The sequence below is a fragment of the Dermochelys coriacea genome, chromosome 1 (assembly GCF_009764565.3).
Source record: "Dermochelys coriacea isolate rDerCor1 chromosome 1, rDerCor1.pri.v4, whole genome shotgun sequence".
NCBI lineage: Eukaryota > Metazoa > Chordata > Testudines > Dermochelyidae > Dermochelys > Dermochelys coriacea.
In genome coordinates, this window is record NC_050068.2 from 325,917,100 (window position 1) to 325,936,312 (window position 19,213).

The window sequence follows — 19,213 nt, forward strand, 5'->3', positions numbered from 1 at the left end:
TCATATTCTCCCCCCCCCCCCAGACATCTCTTTTCCAAGCTGAAAAGCCCCAGTTTTATTAATCTCTCCTCAGAGGGAAGCTGTTCCATACCCCTAATCATTTTGTTGCCTTTTTCTGTACCTTTTCCAATTCCAATATTTTTTTGTTGAGATGGGGTGACCAGATCTGCATGCAGTATTCAAAATGTGGGTGTAGTATGGATTTATATAGAGGCAGTTTTCAGAGTAGCAGCCATGTTAATCTGTATTCGCAAAAAGAAAAGGAGTACTTGTGGCACCTTAGAGACTAACACATTTATTTGGGCATAAGCTTTCGTGAGCTACAGCTGTAGTCACGAAAGCTTATGCTCAAATAAATGTGTTAGTCTCTAAGGTGCCACAAGTACTCCTTTTTCTTATAGAGGCAGTATATTTTCTGTTTTATCTATTCCTTTCCTAATGATTCCCAACATTCTGTTAGCTTTTTTGACTGCTGCTGCACATTGAGCAGATAGTTTCAGAGAACTATTCATGATGATTCCAAGATCTTTCTTGAGCAGCTGCAGCAAATTTAGACCCCCTCATTTTATATGTATAGTTGGGATTAGGTTTTGCAGTATGCATTACTTTGCATTTATCAACATTGAATGTCATCTGCTATTTTGTTGCCCAGTCACCCAGTTTTGAGAAATCCCTTTGTATGACTCTTTGCAGTCTGTTTTGGATTTAACTATCTTGACTAGTTTTGTATGATCTGCAAATTTTGCCATCTCATTGTTTACCCCTTTCTCCAGATTATTTATGAATATTTTAAACAGTACTGATCACAGTACAGAACCCTGGGGGACACTAGTATGTACTTCTTTCCATTCTGAAAATTGACCATGTTTTCTATCTTGTAACCAGTTACTGATCCATGAGTGGACCTTCCCTCTTATCCCAGGACAGCTACTTTGCTTAAGAGCCTTTGAGGGACCTTCTCAAAGATGAGATCAAAGGATGGTGTGTAGTACATAAGGCATAGATGTCTCACTGAATGGTGATTAAAAAACAAAACAAAACTGCCTCATTCCCTTTGTCCAGTTGGTGCACTAAAAGCAGCATGGGCCTTGTGGGAACAATAGTATGTGATTGTGTAATTAGGACTGTCACAATACACTAGATATAGGTAACCCTTAATTCTGGTAGCTCCTAATTTTAAGTGCTCTGTTACTATTTTTTTTCTAATGTAGTTTGTGTTTACATACATATAAAACACAATTGGATGCAGCTTTTTATTGCAGTGTGTGCATGTGTTATATGGAATGCTGTAGTTTGGGCATCCTGGTACTCTATATTACAGTACCAGCAGCATTACAAATAAGATAGACTTGATCTAAATTAGACACATTTCCTTAAGGAAAACATGCACATTATGCCATTTTAACAACTTTTGCAGTCACTTCATTTGTTTTTTTTTTTAAACACAACAAAGCGCAGATTCCTCACTGAGAACTATGTACATGCCAAAGTTGAAGCTCTATTACAAAGTGGGTTGAGTAGGAAAAACTGAATTTTAAATAATTTAGAATTTAAATAGTATTTGTGTTCATACTTGCATAATACAGCTCAGTGGAATTTCTTAGGCCATTCAAAAATAATTACTTATTCTCAGTCTAAAGTATATTGTCAGTCAGAAAAGGAACATTTTTGAGAAAGTGACTGGAAACATGGGTTTCTATCATGACAGCACACTTTAGAATAATAAAAATACCCTTTTTTTTGATAGAGAATCATTGCCATCCTCTCACACTAAGGGATAGGGAAGAAATCAGGTTTTCCTAGTAACACATCCACAGTTGATAGTGGATTCATGCATAAAGACTCCTGGCTGACACAAAGGATTTGACTATTACAGTTCTTGTCCAAGATATTTTCTTTGCGTGAAATGTTGTGGCTAATGTACTTCACCCCAAAATCTTTGTTACAGCTGGCTTTGTAGGGGAAGGCAAAAAGACTGGTTTAAATTGCAGTGAATTCACAAAGTAACATTACTACCTATTCCAAAGCAAAGTGTATGAGCATCCATATTTAGCCTGGATACATAAATGGGGGGGGGGGAAGCCTGATTATTGTCAGTTGCATTGGTTTTACTCCACTACAACTTCAGTGGAGAGACTATAGATTTACATCACGGTAAGATCAATCAGGATCAGACTTCAGATGGCAGCAAAGCGTAGCACAGTGAGGCTGTGTCTACACTAGATTTTTTTTTCCTCAAAATTTCCCACCATTGCATCTATCAGTGGTACTAAGAGTGAGAGCACAAGTGTACACCAGCTGTTGGTGGTCACACGTATTTGTATAACCTACACCTATTCTGAGCAGGGTTAGACAATACAGTGGTTAAAGTGCTGGTGGACAGTTCATTCTAGTGCTGCCACTCCTGGAGCTGTATGGAGGTACCAACTGTAGCGAATTTTAAGAACAAATGTCTAGAGTAGACAGTCTAACAATGCCTTTGAGCACTCTTCCTAATCTCATGACATACAAGATCTGTCTTTCTAATCAATCAGAATCTATCATTCCCTGACATTATAACCTCATAGCACAGAACTAAGGAAACATTCAATATGTAGGTGGTTGTCATTATGACTGACAACTACTGAAAAAACATAGGGTTTATTTTTAGTTCTCTGTTCACACAATATGCAAATTGGCTGCATGCTGAAGTAAAATGGCTCTGACTCACTGGAAAAACAACCATTCTAATATAAATTGATTTTATACACTGGGACAAAATTGTTTGTTTGATTCAAATTAAATCATATTTGATTTCCTACTGCAAGAAGTTACCTGTTGCGTTTGGCATTGAAATATTCATGAGGCAACATCTTCAAACAGAGTTGTTTCAAAATGATATGCTCTACTGTACAAAATTAATCTTCTAAACTCAGCAAAAATTAGGCTGGGAGAGAATTTGCACAGTTGTCCAAATAAGGAGTGGCCACAGAAGTCTTGATAGTGCAGTAAATACAGACTTCAAGAAGCAACTTTTCCAACGGCTGTTAGGCATGCCTCTTAATTTGTTAATTAGTACATTTGGCAAGTATGCCCACAGGGCACACAGTTTGTGCAACTTCTAAATATAAATATCCATGATACCTTGGGGACCATGCGTTGTCATTTCAACTTTAGTGCCTTTAGGAAAAGAGAATAAAAGAATCTCTTGATATAGTCCCAAATAACCACATTTTAGAAATTGTATTAAGACAACAATGTACAATTTATAAGCACACTTAGGATTAGTCTACATTATTGTGATGACTGCCATAGAAAAGCCCATAAAAATTCCAAATTTAGTGCAGCGTTTGGACAGCCTGAAGCAAATAAGGGATCGGCGACACATGTACTGCGTGGTGTTCAGTATTTGGTTTTTAACCACTGCCTCATTCGCTAACCATTATCTATGCTTTGATGTGAATGAGGTAGGTCTCCTGTGGAAAAGATGGTGTAAGATTATTAAATTAGGACTGTGCCCCAGCTCCCCAACAATAAAATGGGAATATCAGTAGTTCCCTACCTCAGGGGTGCTGTGAATATAAATATATTAAAGATTGTGAGTTCCTTAGATACTATGGTGAGGGAGCCATATAAATACCAAAGATTGATGATCAGTAATTCCCTTACTCCAGAAAGACTCAGTTCACGCCGTTCTTTGATTTCTGTTCTGTTCTTCCTTTCAACAACAATTTTACGTAATCTGCTCACATTTACCTTTCACTCACTTTGGACAATGTAAGATTTCAGCATCAAGTAGGATTCGGCATCACAGTGGGAAGGAAAAGAGGCACACAGATCCAGGGTAGAGAGCAAATGATGAAAAGAAAATCATGGAAAGAGGTGAACAGAATGGCAGGAAGGTCTGGGGACAAAGGGCAGTTTTCTTCAGCAACTCATGACTCTTCTGGACCATTAATGACTGCTTCTTGGAACAGCTAATCCCGGAACCCACAAGGGGAGAGGCAATTCTTGATTTAGTCTTAAGTGGTGCACAGGATCTGGGCCAAGAGGTGAATATAGCTGAGCAGCTTAGTAATAGTGACCATAATGTAATGAAATTTAACATCCTTGTAGGGGGAGAAATACCAAAGAAACGCACCACAGTAGCATTTAACTTCAAAAAGGGGAACTACACAAAAATGAGGAAGTTACTTAAAGGGAACATAAAAGGAACACTTACAAGAGTGAAATGCCAACAAGCTTCATGGAAACTTTAAAAACACTGTTAGAGGCTCAAACTAAATGTATACCCCAAATAATTTTTAAGAGGATCAAAAAAATCCCCACCATTGGCTCAACAACAGACTAAAAGAAGCAATTAGTAGCAAAAAGACATCACTTAAAAACTGCAACTCAAATACTACTGAGGAAAATAGAAAGGAGCATAAACTCAGGCAACTTAAGTGTAAAAGTAGAGTTAAGCAGGCCAAAAACTAATTTGAAGGGCAACGAGCGCAAAACACACAAACTAACAGCAAATTGTTTAAGTACATCAGCAGCGGGAAGCCTGCCAAACAATCAGTGGGGCCTCTGGATGATCAAGGTGCTAAGAAGCTCTCAAGGAAGACAAGGCCATTGTGGAGATGCAAAGAATTCATTTAGCATCAGTCTTCACCGCAGAGGTTATGGGGGAGATTCCCCATGCCGAAGCCATTCTTTTTAGGTTGCATATCTGAAGAACTGTCCTAGATTGAGGTATCAAATTGATAAATTAAACAGTAGTAAATCACTGGGAACAGACAGTATTCATCCAAGAGTTTTGAGGGAATTCAAATATGAAATTGCAGATCTAATAAGTATGGTATATAACCTATCAGTTAAATCAGCCTCTGTATCAGATGACTGGAGGGAAACTAATGTGATGCCAATTTTAAAAAAAGGCCCCAGAGGCCATCGTGGCAATTACAAGGCACACTCGTTGAAACTACAGTAAATAACAGACAAATAAATAAAACAGTGTGTTGGGGAAAAGTCAACACAGTTTTTATAAGGGAAATAATGCCTCCCCAATCCCAATGTATATGAATTCTTTGAAGGCGTCAACAAGCAAGTGGACACGGTATACATGGATATCAAGTGGATATAATGTATGCTATACTTGGACTTTCAGAAAGCCTTTGACAAGATCCCACCCCAAAGGCTCAAGCAAAGTAAAGCAGTCATGGAATAAAAGAGACAGTCCTCTCATGCATCAGCAACTGGTTAAAAGATAGGAAATGAAGGATAGGAATAAATAGTTTTCACAAACAAAGTAGTACTTCTTCACATAACACACAGTCAACCTGTGGAACTCATTGTCTTGGGATGTTATGAAGGCCAAAAGTATAACTGGATCCAAAAAATAATTAGATCAATTCTTGGAGGATAGGTCCAAGATGGTCAGGGACACAACACCATGCTCTGGGTGTCCCTAAACTCAGATTGACAGAAGCTGAGACTGGACAACAAGGGATGGATCCAGTGGTGAGCTGGAGCGGGTTCGCACTGGTTCGCTGGAACCGGCTGTCAAATTTAGAAGCCCTTTTAGAACTGGTTGTCCTGTGAGGGACAACGGGTTCTAAAAGGGCTTCTAAATTTAACTAGCCAAAAGTGGCACCTTGGGTGCTGACTCCGTGGGTGCTCCGGGGCTGGAGCACCCACAGGGAAAATTTGGTGGGTGCAGAACACCCATCGGCAGCTCCCCTCCCTGCCCAGCCCCAGCTCACCTCTGCTCTACCTCCTCCCCTGAACGCACCGTCCCGCTTTTCTTCTCTGCCCCCTCCCCCCACCCCAGTTTCCCACAAATCAGCTGTTTGCGCGGGAAGCCTGGGAGGGCTGAGAAGCAGGCAGCGGCTTCGTGCTCAGGCCCAAGGAGGCGGAGTGGAGGTGAGCTGGGGCGCGAGGAGGGCCACCTGCACCGCAGCAGGTAACCTGGGGAGTATGCAGGGGAACTGCTCCCAGGCCCAGCTTGCCGCCGCTGCTTGCTTCTCAGGTTTCCCGCATGAACAGCTAATTCGCTGGAAGCCGGGGGAGGCGTGGGGTGGAGAAGCAAAGTGGGGTGGCACATTCAGGGGAGGAGGCGGAGCAGAAGTGAGCTGGGGGTGGGCGCGGGGGTGGGGAGCTGCCGGTGGGTGCTCTGCACCCATCAAATTTTCCCCATGTGTGCTCCAGCCCCAGAGCATCCACGGAGTCCGTGCCTAAGGCGCCACTTTTGATGCGATAAGTGCGGAGAGCAACTGCTCCCCCCCAGCTACGCTACCCCGTCCCAGGAGCCAGAGGGACATGCCAGATGCTTCCTGGGAGCTGCCCCAGGTAAGCACTGCCGGGACTCCCCACCTCACCCCCTGGCAGGTCCTTCTGGCTCTTAGGAGCGGGGCCGGGTGGGTACCCACTACGGTGGCCCACGAGACTCTCCTGCCCGGTTCTGGGGGCAGTCAGTGGACAGGGGAGGGGGTTGGATGGGGCAGGGGTCTCGGGGGGGCATCAAGAAAGGCAGGGGGTTGGATGGGGCAGGAGTCCCAGGGGGTGGGGTTTGGCCACGACCCCCTCATGGGGTGAGCAGGGAACCGGTTGTTAAGATTTTGGCAGCTCATCGCTGGATGGATCACAATAATTGTCCTGTTCTTTTCAATCCCTCTGAAGTATCTGGCAATGGCCAATATCAGAAGACTGGTCCATCTAATACAGTGTCCTATGGTTTGAGCCAGTATGGCCATTCTAATGAACCTGAGAGCCACAAACAGAGGAAGCTAACAGGAGAGTATCAGAGGCTAGACCACCCTCATCCCAGTTGGCTGACAGATTGCTTCCTTATGCACCTATCTACAATGTGTAGGGAAAAAAAGCTGTGTGATCCTGGGGGACTTCAATGTAAATGACATGTTCTGGAGCTGCCATGGTACCCGTCCTAAAACATCCTTGGAATTTCTAAACATTATAGATGACAATTTCCTAGTTCGAAGTGTTGAAGCCAACAGCTACTTTTGTCTTAGCAGATAAACAGGAACTGATCACAGAACTAAAAATGAACAACAGCTTAGGTATAAGTGATCATGGTTTGATCACATTTATAATGTGCAAGCAGAATCAAGTTGCATCTGATGAAGTGAGCTGTAGCTCACAAAAACTTGTGCTCAAATAAATTTTAGTCTCTAAGGTGCCACAAGTCCTCCTCTTCTTTTTGCGGATACAGACTAACATAGCTGCTACTCTGAAAAAAGTTCAGACCAGTAGTATACATACTTGCAGCTTTAATGGGGCCAATTTTACAAAGCTGAAAAACAATTATGAGCCTAATCAGGGGAGGAAGAATTTAATCAGAAGAATATGAATGATAATTGGGAGTCATTTATGATACCCCAAAAGCCACAATTCCACAGTTGTGAGAGAAATCTGTGCTGGTTAAAATCATTTCCCCTGGTATAGAAGGGAAATGAAGGCAGTCAAAAAAACCCAGATGATATAGTGTCATCATATGGTGATGATATCTCTGGAGGATGTTAAACAGAAGCTACTAAAGTCAGACATTTTTTAAATCAGCAGGTCCAAAGGAGTTTTATTCAAAAGTTTTAAGAGCTGGCTGAGGAGTTTGATGGACTGTTGATTTGCTTTTTCTATAAGTCTTGAAGCACTGGGGAAGTTCTAGGAGACTGGAAGAAAGCTAATGTCAATTTATTTAAAAGGGTAAAGAGGATGAGCTGGGTAATCAGCCTGATAACCATCTCGGTCACGATAATGGAGCGACTGATATTGATCTTGACTGATAAAGAACTAAAGGAGGGTAATGTAATTAATACAAATCAACATGGGTTTATAGAAAATAGATCCTGTCAAACTAACTTGATATGTTTTTGATGAGATTACAAGTTTGATAGATACATCAACACTATTATCTTTAACATATCTACACTGTAAGGCATTTGACTGGGTACCACAAGACATTTTGATTTAAAAATTAGGACATTATAAAAATAATATGAAACAAATTAATTGGATCAAAAATTGGCTAAGTGATAGTTCTCAAAATGCAACTGTAAATGGGGAATTGTCATTGAGCGGGTCTGTTCCTAGTGGAGTCCCACAGAGATCAGTTCTTGGCCCTACGTTTTAATGTTTTTCCAATGATCTGGAAGAAAACATAAAACCATCACTCAACATTTGCAGATGACTCAAAAATTGGGGGAGTGGTAGTCGAGAAAGGTATAACATGATCCAATCGCTGGAAGTTCAAGCTAAACAAATTCAGACTGGAAATAAGGCATACATTTTTAACAGTGATAGTAATTAACCATTGGAACAATTTACAAGGTTCATGGTGGATTCTCCATCACTGACCATTTTTACATCAACATTGGATGTTTTTCTGAAAGATATATGATCTAGCAATTATTTTGGGGAAAGTTTTATGGCCTGTGTTACACTGGAGATCAGACAGATGATTATACTCATCCCTTAGAATCTGAATCATTGCTTTTAAATATTTCCTAAAAACAAAGGAAATTCCCAGACAAAAATCTATTTAAAATAGATTAAGAGCTGAATAGATATTAATTAAATAAAAAACATTACTAGCCACCAAAAACTCCCTTCTTCTTATACACAATACCTCATCTATAACCACAAACCTCTCGTTGCATACTGTGCATACAAATCTCAGAGTTACTGTCTCATAGCCAGATCGTCCTTCATTCACCAAGTAGTTCACAATAAAACATTCTATTTTCGACGTCTCCGACTCAAGGAATATTTCCAACACACCTCTGAACAACATACTAACCCACAGAGACCTTCCTAACAAGACTACAAAAAGAAGGATTCTGGGTGGACTCCTGTGGTGAGTCAGTGGTTTCTCGAAGATAGCTGGGAGTGCTGGTAGCATAGGGCCTGAGGAGGGAGTCTACATAGCCAGACAATCCTGCTGTCAGGGTGCCAATGCCTGAGATGATGGGGCGCCCAGGATTTCCAGGTTTATGGATTTTGGGTAGCAGATAGAATACCCCAGGTCGGGGTTCCAGGGTTGTGTCTGTGCAGATTTGTTCTTGTGCTTTTTCAGGAAGTTTCTTGAGCAAATGCTGTAGTTTCTTTTGGTAGCCCTCAGTGGGATTAGAGGGTAATGGCTTGTAGAAAGTGGTGTTGGAGAGCTGCCTAGCAGCCTCTTGTTCGTATTCCGACCTATTCATGATGACGACAGCACCTCCTTTGTCAGCCTTTTTGATTATGATGTCAGATTTGTTTCTGAGGCTGTGGATGGCATTGTGTTCTGCACGGCTGAGGTTATGGGGCAGGTGATGCTGCTTTTCCAAAATTTCAGCCTGTGCATGTCGGCGGAAGCACTCTATGTAGAAGTCCAGTCTGTTGTTTTGACCTTCAGGAGGAGTCCACCCAGAATCCTCCTTTTTGTAGTGTTGGTAGGAAGGATTCTGTGGGTTAGTATGTTGTTCAGAGGTGTCGGAGACGTCGAAAATAGGATTCTAGGTCACCACAGAACTGTATCATGTTCATGGGAGTGAAGGGGCAGAAGGAGAGGCCCCGAGATAGGACAGATTCTTCTGCTGGGCTAAGAGTAACATTCAAAAACCAGTCGGAGAACACTGCAATCTCTCTGGTCACTCAATTACAGATCTAAGAGTGGCTATTCAACAAAAAAACTTCAAAAACAGACTCCAACGAGAGACTGCTGAATTGGAATTAATTTGCAAACTGGATACAATTAACTTTAGGCTTGAATAAAGACTGGGAGAGGATGGGTCATTACACAAAGTAAAACTATTTCCCCATGTTATTTCTCCCCCTCCACCCCACCCCCCACTGTTCTCAGACATTGTCAACTGCTGGAAATGGCCCACCTTGATTATCACTACTAAAGGTTTTCTTACTCTCCTCCCCCCCCCCCCCCCGCTGGTAATGGCTCATCTTAAGTGATCACTCTGGTTACAGTGTGTATAACACCCATTGTTTCATGTTCTCTGTATATAAATCTCCACACTGTATTTTCCACTGAATGCATCCGATGAAGTGAGCTGTAGCTCACAAAAGCGTATGCTCAAATAAATTTGTTAGTCTCTAAAGTGCCACAAGTATTCCTTTTTCTTTTTAATAAAACATTCATATATCTCACCACCTAATCATAGTACAGGAAAAAATTCAGTTCAGGTAGTCTTAAATGAAGTAACATTCACTGGCTGTTTTACAGAAACAGAAAAAATACTACAATAAAAATAGGTTAAACGTTGAATATAATACAAAGTGTTACAAGGGTGGCACAGAACAGTTACAAAGAAGAGTTTAAGATGCCTGAAAATTTCACATAGCACAAAGTTCTTTGTCTGACCTATTTTATATATAGATATGATTGATGATGGATGACTTCATATCATATGTAGAAAGCTGGGAGGAGCATGCAGAATCCCGTCCAGTTTGGAGGGAATATCTGTACAGCTGAACATGAAGCAGCTTTGATCCAGAGGATGGATGCAAAGCAAGAAAGACGAAAGCAGTGTGCTGTAATCCTGGACTCTAACTCAGACAACACATGGATCTGTGAAATCTGTGTTGCTCTTAAATTGAGCTTGTCAGCCACCGTGGGCAACGGGGGGACCCCTGCAGCTCCCCACCTACCACAGCAGCAGGGTGACTCCCCACAGTACCCCACCCCCATTTTATACACAAAACAATTAAGCATAAACCCTATGCCCTTATAGTCCACTTGGGACTTTAAGGTTCACATGTCAAAAGCCTCTATTACCCATTTGTTTCTTATTACCCCTGACGGAGCACTTTAATCCAGTCCAAGATTGTTAGTTCCCTCCTCTGACATCTACTTATAAGCAAAACAAAAGACATTCCTTTTTAAATACCAATTGCAGCCGACTTGTACTCCTAAATATGCTTGAATATTAATCAATATTCTCCTTAAGCAACCCTCTTAAGCACATAGTTTACCTTTGTTCCCAGATAGCTGCAACTCTGCCTCTCAAATAACTGCACATCTCCATCAAGCAGGCTTAATGATACTTCAAATATCTTTGAAGTCAACCTGTGTAAGCAAGCCAAAACAGTTGGCTCCTCCCAGCAGTTTCCAACACTGTGTAAACTAAATAATTGTTTCCTCTCAGAATAATGGTAAAGCATTCTTTAGATATAGAACAGCAGCAGTGATATGCTACAAATATATATATTTTAACAAGGGTCTTCACCAAAGTTGTCGCTCTAGTTGCATACCAACAGTACTTGCAGACAGAATGGGCTAATATAACTATTCATTTGCTTTCTCATTTAATCAGAAATGCTCTTCCAGAACTTTATACAAGGAAGAGATACCAGCAATTGGCAAAGAAACATAATAAACTACACTTTGCTGGCAGTTATACTTTGTTTCTGAAAAATGTTGGCATAAGACAGTGTTCACTCTGTGTAATTTAAAGTTAGGGATGGAGTGATTGTGATGCTGGCAGACCAGGTTTCAGCTATTGCCAAGGCTGTAGGCATAATCTGAGTACTGACAAATGCACAGCTGTAATCCAGACCAGCTCACCTATATGTTGATATTGTTCAATTAGCGGTTGAATTTGTAAAGATGTGTTTAGACTTTATAAAATGCTTGTAAGTTGCTGTATGCATTAATCTTACTTATCTCTGTATCCCATGTTATAAGGAATAACGTACGTTTTACTTTATAACTGTAAAAAGGCCTGCTCTGAACTTGTGAACTCAGGCAGGAGTGATTCCCTCACTCAGCAAAGAGGACTTTCAGAACTAAGTGGGCCATTGTGAAGCATCACTATACAAAGACTTTGCTCATTGTCCCTACACAAGCTATATGCATAAGTGCTTGTCAAGAGGGAAATAAAGATAGCTGACATGAATATTTTTCATCTCTTTGCTGTTGGACTCTCCCAGGGCTGGAACCAGGAAAAAAGAGCAGATCCCCAGGGTCAACCTGGGTTAGCCCTAAAAGACATTCAGAGCTGACAGACTACTATCTCTCTGTCACCTTTTGGAACCATAGGTTGTAACTTATGTATGTATATTGCCTGCTTTAACCTGTAAATAATTCATTTATTTTTCCTAGTTAATAAATCCTTAGTTTACTATAAGATTAGCTACAAATGTTGTCTTTGGTGTGAAATCCAAGGTACACATTGATGGGAGGTAAGTGACTGACTGGTTTTTTGGGTCTGAGAGCAATTTTTTTTTAATATTTTGTGATCTTTGTTGTAAGTGACCATTTATCACTAACTCCAGCTTGCCCAAGTGACAAGATAGACTTGTGTGCCCAAGGGTGACAGTCTGTGACTCCATGGTCAGACTGTTAAAGTACTTCAGGAATTCACATTTGTTACTAGGTTGCTGAAATATAATTACAGAACATACCACCACTTTTGGGTGTCCAGACAGCATGACAGTGACAATCTAGTGAGAGTGGGAATTTTTTGTTTTTTGTCATTTAATATAATCCAGTCCACTCCTAAAGTAAAACGTGTGTGTATATATAATGAGCTGAGTCATCCCTGACAAAGATAACATAATTATATCCAGGGAGGGATAAACTGCATCCACTGGCATGGAAATAGTCATGACCTTCCTTGCATTTTGGTGGCAACAGAATTTTAACAAGGAGCTCCTGGAAGACCCAGACAGCCCCCTACAGCACAGTACTGAATGTCAACTCAAAGAGGCATATCTGGTATATTTTGACATCAAACAGCCTAATAAATTTAATATAAAATAAGTCATACAAGTACATAAAGCTAACTGTGTCACAAGATTGTGCCCTTTAGATGTTCATCTTGTCTATACAAACTGGCTACAGATATCAAAGCATTATACCTGTATGTGTGTAAAATTAAATGTCCAAAATCTTGGTTAACACAGAAGGAAGGTTGTCCAGTGGTGCATAGTATCCTTCCAGAATGTGAAGAACGGCTAAACTTAAACCTCTGAACACCAGGAAAGGAAGAGTTAAAGTAATGCAAATATAAACCTCGGAAAAACAGGAAATGAAGTGTTACGGTACATGCCATCTCCACAATGCAGTTTAAGCTCTGCCCTCTGGAGCTGGCAATAGCCACTGGGAATGGTTCAGTAAGGGGGCTGCCATAATAAGTAGATATGAGGAAGTTCTAAGAGAATGTACTACTATTTGTATTGTAATCCACAGATTCAAATTTCAGCATTAATCTGTGTGTAACTCCAGCTGCCTTTACTGTTAGGTGTAGCTTTATTGAATGGTGGGGGATCAGTTGGAGCAGCTTAGCAGTGCTCTTACTGTGATATGACAAGATGTACATGCATACTTTGAAGGATCAACTATGCCTCATTTTATTAGGCTGTATTTGCAGTATGTGCACAAGGCTGTCCTCTTGCCATGAAGGTTGTCAGTAGTCTTGTGACATGGTGGCTTCCAAGGCTTAGTGAGGGGTGGGTGAAGGCAATGTCTCAAAGAGAATCCTCAGGGCAAAGGTGAAGGAGTGGTAACATTTAGCAAGTCTGGGATGGTTTGTGTGGAACAGGCTCAGTATTTGAGAGTAGGCCAGGTATAGTCAGCTATGTCAGACCTAACCCTCAGCTTTGCCTTAGGAAAGAGAAAGTTTTACACTTTGCCCTACAGCAGGGGTCGGCAGCTTTTCAGAAGTGGTGTGCCGAGTCTTCATTTATTCACTTTAATTTAAGGTTTCGCATGCCAGTAATACATTTTAACGTTTTTAGAAAGTCTTTCTATAAGTCTATAACTCAACTATTGTTGTATGTAAAGTAAATAAGGTTTATAAATGTTTAAGAAGCTTCATTTAAAATTAAACTAAAATGCAGAGCCCCCACTGACCAGTGGTCAGGACCTGGACAGTGTGAGTGCCACTGAAAATCAGCTCACGTGCCGCCTTTGGCACGCGTGCCATAGGTTGCCTACCCCTGCCTTACAGGGTTCAGATGGTCTGTTCCTAAAGTGTTCTGTAGTATCTGTAAGGGAAGAATGCTAGCATGTGCATGTGTCAAGGCATCATTCAGAGGGCAGAATTAAGATTGTTGTGTGGGAGTAGGGGAGGGCTATACCTTTACTTAGTAATCTGTCCTCAAAAAACCAGGAAATACAAAGTGATAAACAATTCAAGGTTGTTGCTGGCATTCATGGAGCAGCTTCAGATAGTGGAGTGATGCTTCTGGGCCCAAGAAACAAGCACTGACTGCTGGGATTACATCATAATGCAGGCTCAGGATGACGAGCAGTGACTGCAGAAATTTCGGATGGGAAAGGCCACATTTCTGGATTTGTGTGCTGAGATCACCCCAGCCTTCCAGCATATGGACACCAGAATGAATGAGAGCTGCACTGAGGGTTAAAAAGCCAGTGGCAGTTGCAGTATTGAAGCTTAGCTGGAAATCATTTTGGAGTTGGAAAATCCAGGGAGGCCCATGTTATGCAAACATGTAGGGTCATTAATCCTGCTACACAGGAGAGTGATTGATTGTCCTGCACATGGCAGATATTGTGGACTGATCTGCAGCTATGGGGTTCCCAAACTGTGGTGGGGTGATAGCATGCACATCCCTATTTTGGCCCCAGCCCCACCTTACTACAGAAGGGGCTACATCAACAGAAGGAGCTATTTTCTTTGGTTATACAAGCACTGGTCGATCACCAGGGATACTTCACTGATATCAGTGTGGGCTGGTCAAGGAAGGAACATGATGCTCACATCTTTAAGGACACAGGAGTGTTTAGGAAGCTGCAAGCAGAGAACATTTTTTCCCAACTTGCGGATTACCATTGGTGATGTTGAAGTGCCAATAGTGATCTTGGGGGACTCAGCCTACTCCTTGCTCATGAAGCTGTACCCTGGCCACCTTGACAGAGCCAAGGAAAGATTCAACAACCGACTCGGCAGATGAGAATGACTGCTGAATGCCCTTTTGCAAATTAAAGGGATGCCGGTGGTGTTTACTCACTAGATTAGAGCTCAGTGAGGGAAAAAATATCCCAATGGTTATAGCTGCCTGCTGTATCCTGCATAATATCTGTGAGGCGAAAGCAAAAAAGTTGCCACTGGGGTGGAGGTGGAACAGCTGTCTGAGTTTGAATAGCCAGACACAAGGGCCATTAAAGTGCTCTTTTAAGGCCTCCCTCAGCTGCATAGCTCTGCGATGAACTCTAAAGGTCAGCTATAGTAATGTGCTGTGCTGGACAGTGATCTGCCTGGCCCTGAAATTTTGGGAATTGTTAGGAATTGTGTAGTGGTGTATATTTATGAATATCACACTGTCTTTTAATGAACCTATGAATTATGCAGTGCTTCCTATACATTCATAATTAGTACACTGTTTTTAACTGAACTAATGAGTTCTGTGGTGGTGTTGTATTACAAGTAAGGTGTGCTTTTAGTAGCACTAGGCATTTTGTAGTATACATTATGAAGTAATAAAGATTATTTTGTTCCAAAATATAAAAATGTTTTGCCCACCAAAAACAGTGCAAAACAATAATATGCAATTAAAAACCAGTACTAACTTATAAAATCAATAAATAAAACTTGAAAAGTAGAACAGTACTGTCCATTTAAATCCATTTCTGCCAAACATACACCAGCCATGGCTCTCACAAATTGGTCTATTGAAGCTGTTGTTTTCCTAACTGTCTCCCAGTGTGGAGTGGTAGGGGTAAGGATGTGGTCCATGATGCAATGTGGAATATTGGGAGGTATAGGGAGCTGTTGAAATGGAGTTCTCCATTGACTGCAGAGGGACTCACAACTATTGGACGTGTACGTCGACAAGAGTGCAGCACTTGTGTTTGCTGCCTGAGAAGCCCCATTCTGTCCTGGTGCATCTTTCTCTCTTTTTCCTGCTGGGATTTCTGTGCCTTTCTCTTCTCCACTTTTTCTTTCTCAAGGCTGTCAGCTCTAGTCATCTTCCAGGCCCCCTGTTCATGGTCTAGTGCAGCACTGTCTTGCAGGATCTCAGGGAACACATCCTCCCTACCCCACCCACCCATGTGTCCCTCCTTCTCTTCCACCTCGTTGTTCACAGCAGGTTTCTGTCTTGGAGGCATCCATGGTGGCCTGCAGGGTGTTGGTAGGGTCTCCACTTGTGTTCCCTGTAAGCTGTGTGGTTGGGCAGCCACCCAGGAGAGATTCAAGTGCTGCCCAGTTGATTAGCAGAGCATGCACATCTGGCAGTGTGTGTTCAGATGCCTGTCCCCCTGCTGCTTTGCAACCATGTTGCCCATCCTCCAGCTGTTTCCAGAATCCTCCTGCTGGCTGTGCAAAGCAGGGGAGAAGGGGAGAGAGGGTGCTGATGTCAGGGTGTCTCTGCCCCCCCCGCCCCTGTATCCCATCTCCGCAGAGCAGGGGTGAGGGGACAACCTGGCTCAGGAGAACTCAGAGCTTCTGAGGTCTGAAGGATGAGTGAGTAAATGCCTTTCTTAAAGAGACAGTGCATGGTTTCTGAGACTTCCCCAGCAGCTAGCTCACACAGTCTCTGTCCGTCTCTCCTTCTTCTCCTCCCCCCTGCCCACGTTCCCCATTTCTGAAGAGCGGGGTAGGGGAGACAGGGCTCAGGAGAGCTTTCAATGAGTGCCTTAAAGAGACCGCATACGATGTTTCTCAGAAACTTCCCTAGCAGCACGCACGCAAACACACAGAGTGTGTCTCTCTCACACACCTGGGTGGATAAAAATCAATTTAAAAAAAAAATGGGTATTTTTTAATTTAGATCAGATTTTTTTGATCAAATGCTGTTTGAGGAAAAAACCTTTCTAAAGATAGTTTTTAATTAAGACTGTTGACCTCCCTGGCCTAACGGTATGCCTGCTGCAGTGCCTTTGCTCTCATGCAGCACCGCTGCTGATCCCCATCATACCCCTTTGCCTATATTCCCTGTGCAATCTTTTCATAATGTCCATATTTCTATGCCTGGTCTGTAGCTGTTCCTGCACAGCCTCTTCTCCCCACAGGCCCAGGAGATCAACACCGCCTGCCTCTTTTAGGCAGGAGCATATCTGGAATGTGTAGACGGCCTGGTGAGCTGCACACAACAAGGGAGAGCTGCTAGGTGTGCTTGTCAAACTGGGCAATCAGGAAAAGGCATTTCAAAAATACATGGGCATTTTAAAAGGGTGGGTAGTGCTTCCACTCTCCATGACCCCTGTCCAGTGGAGTTCACAATTGTGATCAGTGGTCAGTGTCAGGCATTGTGGAAAAGCTGCTGGAGGACTGTTAGGGTTCAATGTAGACCCTGTGTAATCTGTCACACTGCATCAACCATGGCTCAACACCATTCAGGGAGGTGGCATCACTGCTACTGTAACAGGGCGCTTACATTGGCAGGAGACAAATTTGAGCGTGGACACAGGAATAACTAGGTCATTGTAAGGCAACTCATGCCAACCTAACTTTATAGCGTAGATCAGGCCTTAGATTGTCTACTGTTTGGGGCAGGGACCTTGCTTGCCTTATGAGATTTCTGAGAGGCATTTAGCACACTTTTGGATGCTATAAAACAAAAAAACATCAGAAGCAACTTTAAGACAGTTTTTTTAATGAATTGATGTGCATTTATATGTATCAATACTTTTTTTAATCTCTTAAAATAGCTTTTAAGTAAGCCTCTGAAAGAGCAAAACATTTTACAATCATGTTAATGTATTTCGCTTTCCCCACTATTAGTGTTATGTTACTTGCTACTAAAGGAAAGAATTGTGCTGTATATACCTCACAAATTTTCATAATACTTTTCTTTTTGTGAAATGGGCATCTATGCAGTTTACAAAAAGCTCAAGACAAGCAGCAGCAAATGTATTATTACCTTACAAGATGCAAGTTTGTTGCAAGAATGTCTATACCAAACTCTAACTGAATTCAATCTTATTAGCACTACTAAATATTGCTCACTGTAAAGAATCTCTTACCGGATCTAAATTCTTAAAAAGAAGAATGTCCTTGCAAGCCTCTTGCAATCTGTTTCGTTGATCATCTGTTTTGGGGTAAATAATCTGAAAGATATAATAGAAACTCCTGGTTTAATTTTCTTTTCTCAATGCAGAACCTTAAAAATGATCATCATAAAAGAGCTCATAGCTGAAACTCTAAATTATCCCTGCTAAGAAAGTTTACATAACAGTATGACACCTTTGGCAGCATTCTTGTCTCAAAACCCTAAGGACTTGGGGACATACTCAATAAAGACATTACATCACAGCAGTGCTTAATTTGTAAGGAGAAAGGTGCCAAGGCTCAAGCAATTTTTTACATTCATAACTGATGTACCAAGCCCAGAGGTGCCAGAAGTATGGACTGCCAAGCCTAAGGGTGCCAGGGCTCAGCCCTGACAAACCCTGGCACAAATTAAGCACTGCACCACAGTATTAGGGAGAGCAACACTAATCTGTTTGTGCTTATCCAGCCACTATACCACTAACATCCAATTCATTTTGTGGAATATCTTGAGAGTTCAAATTTTGTTATCGAAAACAACTTATTATTGTTCTCAGTTTACATTTCAAACATATTGGTGTAATATGTAACACCAAAGTCACGTGTCCCATTCAAAATGTCTTTTATTTGCCATAAGTATTTCCCATATCATTTTCCAACACTTTGTACATCAGATGTGGGTTAATTTTCATCAAAATTTTCACACAGTAAATAACAAACTTCATAGCATCCAAGTGAGGTACAAATGTCCTAAATTAGAAGACTGACAGATCCACGAAAGCTTATGCTCTAATAAATTTGTTAGTCTCTAAGGTGCCACAAGTACTCCTTTTCTTTTTGTGAATACAGACTAACACATCTGAAACATCCCAGTTTGATTGACAACCAAATTGTTTGTTTTGTTCAGTCTTAAGAAGGTGTAATGAAGCATCATAGCTATAACACCATATGTAAGGTATCACTTTTAAATTACTTTTAAAATATTGCAATCAACTGAAATGAGGCACAGCTTTAAAAATTGCCTCAAAATCATACTTGCACTACTTTATCCTCAAAGTTAATGTACTATCTTTTGAAGGGGTGACTTACTGAATTGTTAAAATATTAGTTTTGTTAATCCAAACAAATAACTATTGCCTTTCTAAATTAGAAAATATCTATGCAATTTTATCTTTTTCCCCCTGGAAAGATATTGATACTGCAGCAAAATTATAAGGATGTTAAGTGACAATTTAAGAGCACAGGGCCCTTTAGGCACACATATTATTGAACAAGAAAGGTCTCATCAA

At 41.4% G+C, this 19,213-nt stretch overlaps 2 protein-coding genes across 14 annotated transcripts in view; one reads left to right on the top strand and one right to left on the bottom strand.

Annotated features, from left to right (window-relative positions):
- The window catches only part of LOC122456606 (vegetative cell wall protein gp1-like), a 64,090-nt gene that overhangs the window by 34,781 nt on the left and 10,096 nt on the right, over nucleotides 1-19,213 (top strand). The gene's annotated exons all lie outside the window — the stretch shown is intronic.
- PRKAR2B (protein kinase cAMP-dependent type II regulatory subunit beta) overlaps nucleotides 1-19,213 on the bottom strand; it is a 151,086-nt gene that overhangs the window by 22,602 nt on the left and 109,271 nt on the right. For all 5 annotated transcript variants that reach the window (XM_038390578.2, XM_038390568.2, XM_043496905.1 and 2 more), the window contains exon 4: nucleotides 17,900-17,983. In XM_038390578.2, coding sequence (XP_038246506.1) covers nucleotides 17,900-17,983 — 84 coding nt within the window. The remainder of the gene's footprint in view (nucleotides 1-17,899; nucleotides 17,984-19,213) is intronic.